The sequence below is a fragment of the Grammomys surdaster genome, unplaced genomic scaffold (genome assembly GCF_004785775.1).
Source record: "Grammomys surdaster isolate TR1022 unplaced genomic scaffold, NIH_TR_1.0 126612, whole genome shotgun sequence".
NCBI lineage: Eukaryota > Metazoa > Chordata > Mammalia > Rodentia > Muridae > Grammomys > Grammomys surdaster.
The window spans coordinates 2945106-2959567 of record NW_021621401.1 but is presented as its reverse complement, the minus strand read 5'-3'; the positions used below and the strand labels follow the sequence as shown (position 1 = coordinate 2959567).

The window sequence follows — 14462 nt, the reverse complement described above, 5'->3', positions numbered from 1 at the left end:
TATTTGTAGATAACTAAATGCTGATAGAGGTCTTAAAACAATCTGCATTTGAAAAAGTCATAAATTAAACTACCCTCACAGCTAAACCATATAGTTATATGTGCCAACTTAGCAACCCAGATGTGCATTGTCATTGATTACATGAAATATTTCTCCTTGGTTCCATATTCATCACACTACTTCCTTCACACTAGACAAAATGTTATCCGGCCTGTTATTATTAAAAGTGAACCTCTGAACCTTTATTTTTTAGGGAGAATAAAGTTTAAATTGTCAAAATAAGACAGTCTGCATTGACATCTATTATCCAAGACCAGACTTGTTTCCTCTTCTTTAGAAAGATGCCTGTTCTGTACTGTCTTCCTCTCCGTGAAGTTTGATGAAGTGAGGTCATGGGCCTGACTTCTCACCTTAATGAACAGGCTTGATTATCTGTAATTTCACTGTTATTGCTTTGGGATAGATGCACTACCCCTTAAATGTTGTGACCTTGACGTTCTCGGGACTTGGTCACATACCTTAGAGAGCTTAGGTTTCCGTAGCCACTCTTGAGGCTGTCTCTCAGTCATCAGTGCCTCTTTCTACATTAGTTTCTACCAATGGAAAAGGATAGGTTCATATTTTTGTGTCCTGGATGTTGCTAGGCTTTAATAACTGACTAAAATAGCTGAGTTTTTCCAGGTTTTTAACTCGTGACTCAGTCGTGACTGTAGTGGTTTTATTCCACGCTGCCGAGTGGTCCTTGCTGGACCCCAGTAGGATGTTTGCTAATAGAATGAATGGATCGCTTTGTTTTTAACAGTGAAGTTTTTGGCTTGAGGGAATGTCTGCTCTGTGCCATGTCCTGCTGTATGTGGAGGGTTTTCTTAAGGGTCTCTAAGAATACTTACAAAATAGTGAATGACAGAGACAATACTATGGTTCATTTAAAAATATACAAAACTGCTATCTATCTGTTCCTACTCAATTTTTAATCTTGTCCTGGCAAGAAATTATTATTAGCCCAGTTATCTGCTGTGAATCTGACCTGTTTATCAACAGAATGTGAAAAATTGGATAACCTTGAGATATTATGAATGCTCTGAATGAAGTTTATGTTTTAAATCGGCTACATGTGTCAGTGAAGTCTATGAACAAAATGCTTGATGTTTTAATGACAATGAAAACTGGGACTTGTGGGGTCCTCTCCTCATGGCTCATTCTGTAGCTGAGTGAGTGATTAAAAGAGTGAATGAGCATGCTGGCGAGTGGTGAATGAGTCATTGAGTGAGCACAGTTTACTGCGTCTCACTCTGCACTGGGGCTCAGCTCAGTGCTCCAAGTCTCATCAGTGTCCCTAATACTAATCCTTCTTGGCATCATGTAGATGTAGTTTTGAGCTAAACCTGCATTTGATTGTACTGCTGCTGCTGGCTTATGCTCATCTTTTTGCCTGTGTAATTTACCTCCATTGAGCTTGTTTATTTTATAGTATTTTTGTGTGCTCATCTTGTTTTATGCAGAATCCACCTGCTTTTTGTTAACTTCTCATTCATGTCCTTTCCAAACATTTAATGGTCTTTATTTTTAATCGTATCCACTTACCAGCATGAGCCCAGGCTCTATATTATCACACAAGAAATTGGGATGATGGAGAATTTTTCAAATGCAGATTGTGCTATTTAAAGATCAACTCTCTAAATTTGCTTAACTTGGGTTGTTACCAAGTCAGAACAGTCATTCGCCATGTATCTCAAGATGAATGATTGGTCCCAGTATCAAAGTTCATATCAAAGCTTAGAAATGAATCAAAACTTATCAAAATTGTTTGTGGGTTTGCATATATTGTATTATTTATACAATATATCACAGTTTTTCTCTGTATATATTTATTAATAAATGGCTGGAAAGTCTTTGACCCTGACTGCATTTCTGTTAAGTGTTTGTCTAGAATATGGATTTGGTTTCATTTGTATTGTAACATAATTAACTCCGTGATTAATATGAGAAAAATAACAGAAAAGTAACAACTACAAAAAATGGTTCTGGGTGCTCAACATTGTCACACATTGAAAGATCTGGCTTAATTCTGGAAATAAAACTTCTGATGCTGTCAAGCATAAAATTTCCATTTTGGAAACTAAAGCTATTCCAGTTTAACTTGCTTTTTAAAGGCTTTTTTCTCATCCTGTTGTTGAAAGAAAAATTTTCTATTTTAAACCCTGGCTCAATATTTGATTTTATAACAAAATTCAGATTTCTAAATTTAGGCTCCATGCAATCCTAGTATTAACTCCTTGAAAGCATTTGCATTTTGGAGCCGGATCAAACCTGTGGTTGTTAGTGATGATGGCCTATGATGCGTGCAATGAGACCGAATGCTAATCAATGCTTTGCCTTGGCTTTCTGCTCTGTGTTGTCTGGTGTTTGCGTCTTACCTCTGTGTCTGTGCTATTTGTCCCCTTCCCTGTTCTCTAATTCTGCCCTTCCCCACCTGCCCCTGTTCCTTTCATTGTCCTCACTGACCCATCAATCAACCAACAACGCCCCCCCTTCGTCGTGGTGCTCTGCCCTGCTCTGATTGGTGGCTTCGTTGCTTGGGTGGCTGTATGTTGTGATGGACCAGTTCACCCAAGTATGGCCTTCTTGCTGACAGGTATCATTTCTGTGAGAAGTGTTTCACAGAGATCCAGGGCGAGAATGTGACCCTGGGTGACGACCCTTCCCAACCTCAGACGTGAGTATGATCTTGTCATCCTTCCATATTGACTATACCCACATTTAATGTAAACGGGTTGTATGAACAGTGACACTTAAAGATATAGGTGTCAGCCAGAGAGCTCCATCCAAGGCAGGATTAGTTCATTTAATCCTTGACCTTCGTATATCTTACTGACAAGTAGATTTCTTCATGGTGATGGGCAACCTTTGCTTGAAAAATGTTAACCTCAGTTATATCTAAGAAGCCAGGCAGCCTTATCCACAGAAAATAAGTTTCATATACATATCATCAACACCACCTTTTAAAAAAAAAACTTTTGGAGTTAAACTTGACCTTTTAAACCTTTGGTCTTTTTAAGCAACTGAACTAATGCAGTTCAGATTCTAATTCTCTATCCACATTTTCTAGTATAATGTAAAAAATATATATATCATTCCTTGCTGGTGGCCTGACTCTTGCTTCCTAGCTGCCTCCATCTTGTATGTTAAGCCATTCCTGCATATATCTGCTTACCTTATGGTAAGGTTCCTTTTGAATGTCAGCATAATCAAGCCATAACAAGAGAAATGAAAACCACAGTGTTTGTTCAACTTTTTGTGAAATACCTAAAGGCCTGCTGGCCTGTATATCTGCCTTTAGCCTGCCGGGCACTTTACAGTCCTCTTTTTCCACTTACTAAGTTCTCTAATCTTCCATGTTTCTGGTCTTGTAGGAAGTCTTGCTCCTCCAGAGTTACTAGGTCTCAAAAGCAAGAAACCCATGCTCCAGAAATAATTCATTACCCTTGTCATCTTAATTCTTTGGTCTAATTGGAGTTAATCATTGAATTGTTGGAGGCAGGAATAGGAGAAGGCTGATCAATAAGTGCTAAGGTTTGGTTAGATACCAGCAAAAGCTGTGGAGTACTCTTGCACAGTCTGGTGACTGTAGATAGCAGTTCATGTGTTGTACATTTCAAAAAGCCTACAAGGAAGGATTTTGAAAGTTTTTGTGCACTCCTTCTCCAAAGATAAGTGTTGGAGGTGGTTAATATGTTTAGCCTAGTTTAAGATTTACATAGTGTGCACAAGTGCCAGATACTATATCATTGATATATCCAACTTCGAAAGTGTTTGTATGTCACTTAGAATAAACTAAAGCTGCAGAAAAGGGGCAGTGTGATGAATTGATAGGTACAGGCACTTTCCTTGCAAGCCTGGCAACCTGAAATGTATCCCTGAACCTACATGAAGGTGGGAGGAGAGAACCAACAACTTGACAAAGTTGTTCCTTGATCTCCACACAAGCACTGTGACATTTGTGTCCACATACACACATGCACAAGTAAGTACCCCTTTTTTTTTTCTCTCAAGAAACAACGCCAAATAAAAGGTTATATAATTGCATACATGTATGAAGTAATTCACATACACTCAGTTGATACCCAAATAATCCACCCTTCCATAGTGGGAACTCCTCCATGGATGCTCCCCCACCTTGCATTAAGGGTATGTTGCCATTCTACTGTGGTCTTAGTCCAATTTAGCCACTATTTGCCATATGAACTTGATGAAAATAAACATGTTTAAATCCCAACACAATTTTACCATCATATACTGATGAGTCTTAATTAAATCTTAGAGTAAAGCTAATAGTTGTTCAGAACAGATACTTTTTAGGAAAAAACAGTTGGTAGAGGAATCTATGTCAGTCAATTAAGATGTTTATTTTTCTTTTAAATAAGGACAATTTCCAAGGATCAATTTGAAAAGAAGAAAAATGATACCTTAGATCCTGAACCGTGAGTATACACACATACACACACACACCTCTACCTTTTGTTTGTTTGTTTTTCTTTCCTTTGTTCGTTTTTGAGACAGGTTCTCTCTTTGTGTCTCTGATTGTTCTAAATTCATAAACCCTAAATCTTTGCCTTGTTGGAGTGCTGGGATTAAAAATGTGCATTACTCTGCCTGGCTCTTTTTTATTTTCAGTCTTAGATGAGGAAAGTTATTACCTGTGATTAGATTATGAGATAATAAAAGTAGGGTGTCTTTTGGGAAGTTATTTAAAACTCACTGTAGATTTCTCTAACATATTCTCCTATTGCTGGATTTTAATAGTGATATGGTTATGTGGCTGTTTTAGTTTTGATGAGACATCTTGAGAGTTTGGTCCTAGGCATCTCTTAAGGACTGCTCAGTGCTATTCTATAACAAACAGAGGTAGGAACTTGAAGTGATGATATCATCCTAGAGAAATTCCCCAATGGTCTTGGAACCACCATCTAAAACTGTCTTGTCCCACTGCCCTCACTCCTGAGAGTGTTTCATTTACAAATTTTGATGTTTAGTGGCTTCTAAAGCTTGGGGCAGGTGTGAGAGCTAGCAGTAATTACTTTGTTCTCTCGGCCCCAGGTCCAGAGAGGTCAGCTGCTGTAATGGAATATGCTGACTCACCACCCATTTCCTTCAGGAAGTTTACTTCCTCTATCCTATCTGATACCTAGGGACAGGATTGTATACCTAATAAATGCTGGTGTGTGTAGAGATGGTTCCACAGACACACTTGTACCTTTAGCAACAGTTCAGTTTTGTTTCTGACTTTCCACGTTATGTTGTCATGTCACCATCATCCCTATGATGATGATGTATTTATATGTATCAATGTTTTCCTAAATGTATCTATATGCAGGGCATGTATGCCTGCTGTCTTTGGAGGCTAAAATGGGGTGTCAGAGTTACAGCTGGCTATGAACCACCTTGTTTGTTTGGAAGAGGTGAACTTGGGTCCCGTGTTCTTCACCCCTGAGCCATCTCTCCAGCCCTTTTTGTGTGGGTTTTAAGTTTCTTTTTGCAGCAACAGATGAGTGCAGGCAGCAAGAGGCACAGTGTGCTTGGTTCCACAGGTGAAAGCTTTTACCATCGGCACAGCAGCATCACTGTTGGGGTTGGCTTCCTGGAGTCAGTGATTCTTACCAAAGAGCAGGTGCTAGAGAGGAGGACGTAACATTTTAACATAAAGGAAAGAACACAAGATATTCAAAACATACGTGCCAGTCAAGCCTGAGGGTAAAGATCTCCTTCCATAGGATGTGGTGATAGGGACACTTAATGAATTTAACCCCATGTCTAGTGTAGAAAGACCACCTCTACAGCAGGGTGTGGTGTTACTCCCCTCTACTCCCAACAGTTGAGAAGCTGGGGCTGAATAGCTGAGATCCTGTTTCTACAGAAAAACTTAGAGAGAGACAGAGACACCCCTAGACCATTTGAGTGGGCTTGTGTGGGGGTCATGAAGCATCAGATTTCGGTCTCCAGAACTCCTGGGTAGATTTAGGTGCAGCCTAGGCAGGAAGTCAGAGTTCAATTAAAGCTGGACCTGTTGGAGGGAGAAGAGGCAATATTGTCAGATAGAAGTAAGAGCTCCATAGTAAGTATAGTGTCATGGAGGGATTGTCACAGACACGGAACAGTTTTGGTATTTTCTTTCCTGACAGTGGAAGGAAGAATTGAATCTGTAGAGATTGGGTGACTCAAGAGAGTTACTTCACCTCAGCATGGAGGCCAACCAACCTCACTTCAGAGACTGGTGATACACTTAGTTGATAGGGTATAGCACTGGAGGAATGGAGTGAAGGCCACAAATGACCGAGTGGCATATGGTGAGGTGACATGCTGCCACTGTCCCACAGTGTTCCCTGTGGGTTTCTCTTCCCAAAGAGAACAGCAGCAGGGAGGCTGATTAGGACATACCATAGCTAGATGGTTGGATAGCAGGTGTGCATCATGATGAAGGGACAGGAAGAACTAGGCAGAATCAAGAACTTGGCTTCTCTCAAGGAAACTGGGATGCTTTCTGGTACCCTAAATTTTCGTGCTATGTGGATTTTGGTAGCAGTGAGACAGTAAACTAAAAAGCAAAATATTTGACCACTGGATGGTTTGGTGTTGAGGGTTCCTATTGGAGTCTGCTCTTGAGAGTGAGAAGAATGCTCTTGGAAGTGGCTGTAGCTAAATTGTTTAAGTGGTACCAGGAGACTGAGTGTACTCAGAGAAGCCTATCCACTTTGTGTTAGCATTGATGCCTTCTGTCACCAACTCAGAGCAGATGTTTCCTGTGCTTCAGGCCAATGAGGGCTGCTATCATCTAGCTACTTTTCTTTCTGTAGCTTTGGGGTGAGTGGGGTCTGAAAATTAGGAGCAAATATTTATAACACTGAAAATACTTTTCTGTTTTTTAAGCCCATTTAGGTACTTGAAATTTACATAGAGAAAGAATAGGTCTTGAAAGGGCATAGTAAGTTAGAATCACTGGACTGAAATATACTTTTACCATAGTAATGTTTAAAAATAAGGTTTAAGGGGCTGAGTATGGTAGCACACAACTTTAATCCCAGCAGAGACAGGCAGATCTCTGTGAGTTTGAGACCAGCCTGATCTACAAAGTGACTTCAGGACAGCCAAGGTTCTGTTATACTGAGAACCCCTGTCTGAAAAACAAACAAAAGTTTTGGGAGTCATCAAGATTACTTAATGAATAATGGCATTTGCTATGGAAATGGGGCAACCTGATTTAAATCCCAAGAATCTGAGTAAAGAATTATATGTTAAAAGCCAGGCTGGACTACATGGCCAGACCTTTTTTTCTCAAAAGAAAAAAGTGGGGGGCCAGTTTCTTCCCTAATAAAATTAACTAATGTAGGTGACTGTGCAAAGCACATCTGGGTTTCTCAGCACCTACATGATGTCAGAGCTCCTAGCAACCGCTTAGACAACAACACTGTGTGCCGTACATTCAAGCTCTACAGCTGTGTAGCTCCTGGTGTATAACTTGGTTTTCTTGTCTCCAGTTTTGTTGACTGCAAAGAGTGTGGCCGGAAGATGCATCAGATTTGCGTTCTACATTATGACATCATTTGGCCTTCAGGGTGCGTGATATTTTGTGATCTCTGGGAAGGGGGAGCAGCTGTGCATAATTCTTGGGGGAGGTGGCTGTGCTCCCAAGTCTTGTTCATTGTCAGCAAGAATTCAGCAATTAAGAGAGATGACAGTTGGTTCTAAATTTAAGTCTTGTGTTTGCCTGCTTTACAAATTGTAGACTCCAAGACAGTCTGTCTCCTCACTCTTTTCCCAATGATGTGATTTCAACTGCCAGCAAAGTATCAGTGCTGCATTTCACTGGTTTGGCAACATACACTGTTGAGTATAATCTGATCACATCCATTATTTGTTGTGCAGTTTTGTGTGTGACAACTGCTTGAAGAAAACTGGCAGACCTCGGAAAGAAAACAAATTCAGTGCTAAGAGTAAGTTTACTGAAGATTTCTGTTTCCTGGATTGTGTGCTTTGAACTTCTTAGATTCTCCTCTCTTTTTTTGTAACCTCTCAGTGTGAGGGTTCAGAGCTCAATGGTCACCAGTTGTCATGGGTAAGTTTTTCTAGTGCTTTGTACATGTTTCATTGGAATCACTCAGCTTGAGCCACTTAGGATCATGTTTTCAATAACAGTTAAGAAAGTTTAGATAGTAAGTAGATTTCAGAAATACTAAGAGAAGAACATTTGTTGCCAGATCCTTCTCAACTAGCTCAAAACCAAGAGCCCTATCCAGAAAGGGTGCTGTCACAGACTTTTGGGAGCTGTTTTGGGTTTTGAGCTTCAGGCTATCCTGTGGGAACAAAGCTTGCTGTCCTGGAGTGTATGGGTGAGAATGAAGAGAATTTCCTTCAAGGATTTTTAACAAGTATGGTGGTCTTGTGAGGCCCTTTGGCGCTACACCTGTGCTTTGTCAGAATAGTCAGTTAGCCCTGAAGGCGGTAAGCAGTCCTTGGCTGATGCTGGATCCCTGCCCTGGAGTCCTAAGCTCCATTTTAGACTGCAAGTGAGCTAGGCAGAAGGGAACTCAGCCATTGACTGGGCCAAGGGTATGTCATGTTCCTTGTTGCTTTTAGAGTTCTTTAAGTTAGTTCTGGAGTCATAGGTAGTCTGCCTGTTGGCATCCTTGAGATAGTTCACCCTCTATACAGAAGACTTTACTCAGCATAGGTCCAGGGCAGGGCCTGTCTCACAAGTTTCTGCTGAGGTACCCAGAACTTGAGCAGCCTCAGTTCTGTCAGATTCTGGCCATCTTTGTGGCTCTCCTGTCCCTTACTGTTAGAAATGGACAGATAACTAGCTGATGAGAAGCACGGTACCTACAGTCCTACATCTACTTTTCCTTCCGAAGACACTGATGTCGTAGGATGGTGCTCTTCTGTTCTTACAAAACAGCTGTTAGTCCTTGAAAGTAACAGAGGTAAATAACCCCAACAACAGCTCTGCCTGATCTAGTTCATTCGAAACTGTTTTAGGGCTGCAGACCACACGACTGGGAAACCACTTGGAAGACCGAGTGAACAAGTTTTTGCGGCGCCAGAATCACCCTGAAGCTGGGGAGGTTTTTGTCAGAGTGGTGGCCAGCTCAGACAAGACTGTGGAGGTCAAGCCGGGAATGAAGTCAAGGTTTGTGTTCTTCCTTCCTGTCCTAAACTGTGAGTAGTCCCTATCTCGGTAGGACTCCAAGTGTGATGTCCTTATACAGAAGCTTTATGGCAACCAGCATGTTTTCTTTTCTGAATCCAATTTATTAGCAGAGGTGTTACTCCCTTACCAAAGAAACAGAACCAGGAAGAACTCCAGCACAGCCCCGAAACTGCTATGACTGTTTGTTATAAGAGGTTGCCTAGCCTCGAGCTCTTCTACAGAGCAGCTTTAGCCCAAAAGCAGTTGGAACACACGTTTGTAAACACCAGGCTTTGGCTTGTTTCAGGTTTGTGGATTCTGGAGAAATGTCTGAATCTTTCCCATATCGTACCAAAGCACTCTTTGCTTTTGAGGAAATTGATGGAGTCGATGTGTGCTTTTTTGGAATGCATGTGCAAGAATATGGCTCTGATTGCCCCCCACCAAATACAAGGTAGTCTTCCATCTTACTTCTGAATGTGTCCTTTAGCCCTATTTTGTATGATCAAGGCTCAGGTATCGTAGAGCTGTATATTTTGGTGCTAGATTAAAATAAAGTCTGGCCCAGAGATAGTTTTAGTCTAGATTTTGGGTGAGCGGGGCAAAGAAGTGGATTCTCCTAAGTTGCCCCCCCCCCCCGGGGGGGGTGATTTCCATATCTTTTGTTGGACAGCAGGATATTATTTCTGTCTCTTTAGTTTTCAGCTGGAACTTTGATTACAGTTTTTCACATCCTGTTACTTGGCCTGTTTTGAAATATCAAAACCTATTTCTGGGAGCTTTTAGGTGTTGGTGTTTGTTTTCAATCTTGAGGATTACCTGGAGTTAAAAATGACACCCCTTGCCTATGCCCCACAGGCGTGTATACATATCTTATCTGGACAGTATTCATTTCTTCCGGCCCCGCTGCCTCCGGACAGCTGTTTACCATGAGATCCTCATTGGATATCTAGAATATGTGAAGAAATTGGGGTGAGTCTGGATTATTCAGAATCAATAAAAATATTTTTGTCTGTTTTGTGAAATAGTAAGTTTTTCTCATTTACTTTCATGTGTTTTATTCCAATATATTGGTTCAGACGTTTGCTGAGGTTCCCGCATGTCTGACTCCAGAGCTCAGTGTCTATTCTGCCTTGCTTGCTTTTCCTTTTCTTTCCACTTTATTGAGGCATAATCTTCATGTCATGCGTATTAACTCTATTTCAGGTCTTGGAGTCAATGGTTTTTAGTGTTCTTAACTGGTGTAACTATTCTCGTTAATCAGTCTCCAAGTACCTCACTCCCGCACAGAGCCCTGTGTCCTCTTGCTGCTACTCCCTGTCCCACCCGCCCCTGGCCGAAAACGACCATTCATCTACTTTGTGTCTGTACATTTGTCTTTTCTGGTCTTCTGTTAGAATTGGCAATCGTGATACAATATGCAGTGTGTTTCTGTTTCTATACCACACTTGTCACATTTGTTTCCCAAACCTGAAAGCATTTGCTGAAGAATTTGATAAATTACTTGCCTGAGCTGCCTTTCCAGTGCACAGGAGGAAGTAAGGAGGAAACCAGTGTTTCACATCCCTTAACTGCCCTGCCGGGCTCAACTCCATTCATGTCCTTCTGAGAACACAGTGCTCAGAATTGAATCTAGGGTTGAATTTACAAGCGATGAAGATAACACCTCCACCCCTGCCCCATTCACATACTGGTTTGGAGCCCAAGTATTTTATAAGACTTACAGTAGCATTATGGTCATGTCTTTTGTTTTTGTCTATCCTCATATTTATTTCTGTCCTTTCTGTAGTTTCTTAAGTTCATTTAGTTAAGTTGCTTAAGTTCTTAAGCAACAGTTCATCAAAAATAGATCTGAATTCACTGACACTTCTGTCTGGCTTGCTTCGTATATGTCCTATAGGTATGTGACAGGACACATTTGGGCCTGTCCCCCAAGTGAAGGAGATGACTACATCTTTCATTGCCATCCCCCTGACCAGAAAATCCCCAAACCAAAACGACTACAGGAGTGGTACAAGAAGATGCTGGACAAGGCATTTGCAGAGAGGATCATTAATGACTATAAGGTACTCCTTGCTGACGGAAGGTGCTGGGTTTGTCACAGATGATTGACAGACTTTGTATATTTTCCTCTGGCATGCTGCTTCATAACTATAATCATTTACAAGAAATAGAAAGCAAGAGCCTTGAAGCATCTGGTGAAAATGCAGAATCAACTGTACAGTTGGTCAAAGCAGTGGGCCTTTCAGTCAGTACCCCCCAGGGACCTCACACCACCTCTGATCTGCTTCCTCCCAGGACATCTTCAAACAAGCAAACGAAGACAGACTCACGAGTGCCAAGGAGTTGCCCTATTTTGAAGGAGATTTCTGGCCTAATGTGTTGGAAGAAAGCATTAAGGAGCTAGAACAAGAAGAAGAAGAAAGGAAAAAAGAAGAGAGTACTGCAGCGAGTGAGACTCCTGAGGTACAGCCCCGACTAGAGCTGTGCCACCAGAGTGGCAGACTGGACAGTATACATTTGCTGTTGTCTTATTTCTGTGGTGATGTTCTTTCTCATTCACATACATAGAATATCACTGTCAACAATGATAAGCGGATGTGAAGTTTCTATACAAGAGATATTTCCTATGGGGCCTAGTTGGTTAGACCTGGAGAGTAGAGGGGAGAAGGGATGTCTTATTGGAGCCAGTAAAGTGCACGGAAGAAGGTGGGATTTACTTGCAAGCATTCTGGAAGTTACTGCCACTGAACTGCTGGCCTTGTGCTAAAGCTTGTGGCAGCTCATTTTGCCTTCCTTCCTCCCTTCCTTCCTTCCTCCCTTCCTCCCTCCCTCCCTCCCTCCCTCCCTCCCTCCCTCCCTCCCTTCCTTCCTTCCTTCCTTCCTTCCTTCCTTTCGTTTTCAGCTTGTTCACTGTTTGCTATCCCTGTGTACCAGGTAGTATAGAGTGAACTACACAAGGTACCTTACAACAATAGGTATCTTACACTAGGAGGAATAGGAAGAACTGAGTAGCTGCATAGTGTGTTTTCAGGTGATGGGCAACTCTGAGAAGAAAGGAGCTTAAGGTAAAGAAGACAGCAGGAGGTCTGGGGTGGCTTTTGAAACAGTGACATAGGGATTCCATGTGAGTTATGGGGATGGGGTCTTCAGGGGAGTGGAGGAAGTATGCTGTAGTGAAGATCACAAGGCACTGTGTGAGCTCACAGTGGTTTGTAGTGGTTATGGTTGTAGGTTCAGTAGATGTGCACAGTTAATTCTGTGGAGGATGCTTGGCATATGAGAAGTCATGAATTAAGTAGTATGTTGTGTGAAGCTGGTACATTCTCTGATGAGGGAGAAGCAGAGTGGGCTGCGATGATACTTGCAGTGCCCCAAAAGAAGTGGTTGAGACTGGGCTCCATCAGGGCTAGAAGAGCTGGCAGCATGTGACAGCACCTGGAACAGCAGGTCAGCATATGCATACTCAGTGCACACATGATTTGTTGAGTGGTAGCAATATGCCAAGCACTGGTCACCTGAGTTATATCTTCAAAACGACAGCTTTAACAGAGAAAGCACAGGCTAGATGAAACAAGTTTGTGTCCCTGGTGCTTCCCAAGAGGTCCCAAACTGTCCCCATTGTCCAACTTCCTCTCACTGGTTGAGCCATCCTTTCACTTTCTCAGGAACTTGACTGGTCCTCACCAAAATGTGGTTTCTTACTCTGCTACAAAATGGTTCAGAAGGAAGCTGGAGAGGGGCCATGTTCAACCTGGCCTTAAAAGAACAAGCAGGTCTCAGTGGCTGGCACAGAGTATACTGTTGTGGAGACCAAGTGACCAAGAGACCACTGGCCAAACCATGACTCAGAGCAAAAAGGTGGCCTGACCTAGAACAATTTGTCTGGACTTATAAAGGACAGTAGTGGTGGCATCCCTTGAGGAAGTGGAATGTGGGTCCAGGTTTAGGAGTCACTAGCGCACAGCACAGCACAGGACAGCTGCGCTCCAAGGGGAACAAGACTCTTAAGGAGGGAGTACAAAACAAGCCGAGCCATCCAAGGTGGCCTCTGGCTCGGTGTCAGTAAAGCTATCCAGAGGACCTGTCTTGTGCCTAAGCTGGCCCTCACTGGCTACCCAAGGACTTAGCATGTGGTAGGGAAAGTGTTGACAAGTCCATCTACTGTTGGGTTTGTGTGCAGTTGAGGTGCTGAGGGCAAGGACTTGCCTTCCTCAAGGAGATACCTACAACCTCTTAGCTGGGTTAACTTTAGGTATGGCCAATGCTTTGTAGGGGGATGCCACTTTGCCATTAAAAATCAGATTCTCTGTGGGGAGAAAGTGGGGGCAGGATACTTAGTCAAACCATACTATATGCATGTAAAATTCTCAGACAGTTAAAACATAAGGATGGAATTTCAAGTTAGTGGGAATAGAGGAATGTTTATGGTGGTGTTAAGTAGAGGAGACAGGACACCATATCATGTATCCAACCACAGTTTGGGGAAAGACGGGCACAAACACAGGTAAAACTCTACTGGAAAAATAACCAAAGTGCATTGCACACGATAATCAAAATTAATTTCCTTCTCTTTTTTTTTTTTTTTTCTCCTGTGCCGGGGTCTGTCTATGTAGCTTTGGCTAGCCTAAACTCAGAGGTCGGCTTGTCTCCTGAGTGCTGGCATTAAAGGCATACACCACTATTCGTGCTCCATTGCTTTACAGCATTGATGTGAAGCCGGATGTGGTGGCCTACACCTTTAGATTCAGCACTTGGGAGATACAGGCAGGCCTATTTCCTTGAGTTCAAGACCAGCTTGATCTGTGTGCACGTGAGTTACAGAGCTACATACTGAGACCCTGTCTCAAAAAAAATTCCCAAATAAAATTTATTTGAGGACCACCAAAATGGGTCTACTAAGAGTACCTGCTGCATGTGTGATGGCCTGGGAGCCACATGGTGGAAGAGAACAGTCTCCCTAAAAGCTGCGCTCTGACCTCTGTATGGGCACTGTGGCACACTCACAGATACACACCCATGTAGTAATTTTATTTTAAAAACAAAATTACTTTATTAAAATATAATTTGACTCAAGAACCTGAAGCAGGAGTGATGATTTTGAAACCTAAGTTATATAGCATCCATTAAGGAAATTATATTAACGAGCTGAAGGTGTACTTTATAGTTCAGTGGTAGCTTAGCATGGATAAGGTGCTAGATTTTACCCTAGTACTACGGGATAAAGAATGTCTCTGGATCAAATTAGCTTTTCTGTATTGTATTCTAAATGGCGACACTC

General features: G+C 42.0%; 1 protein-coding gene across 1 annotated transcript in view; it reads left to right on the top strand.

Annotated features, from left to right (window-relative positions):
- The window catches only part of Crebbp (CREB binding protein), a 119094-nt gene that overhangs the window by 99935 nt on the left and 4697 nt on the right, over nt 1-14462 (top strand). Inside the window, exons 20-28 of the mRNA XM_028760817.1 lie at nt 2636-2716; nt 4425-4481; nt 7533-7610; nt 7921-7988; nt 9031-9181; nt 9489-9635; nt 10040-10153; nt 11082-11247; nt 11480-11647. Coding sequence (XP_028616650.1) covers nt 2636-2716; nt 4425-4481; nt 7533-7610; nt 7921-7988; nt 9031-9181; nt 9489-9635; nt 10040-10153; nt 11082-11247; nt 11480-11647 — 1030 coding nt within the window. The remainder of the gene's footprint in view (nt 1-2635; nt 2717-4424; nt 4482-7532; nt 7611-7920; nt 7989-9030; nt 9182-9488; nt 9636-10039; nt 10154-11081; nt 11248-11479; nt 11648-14462) is intronic.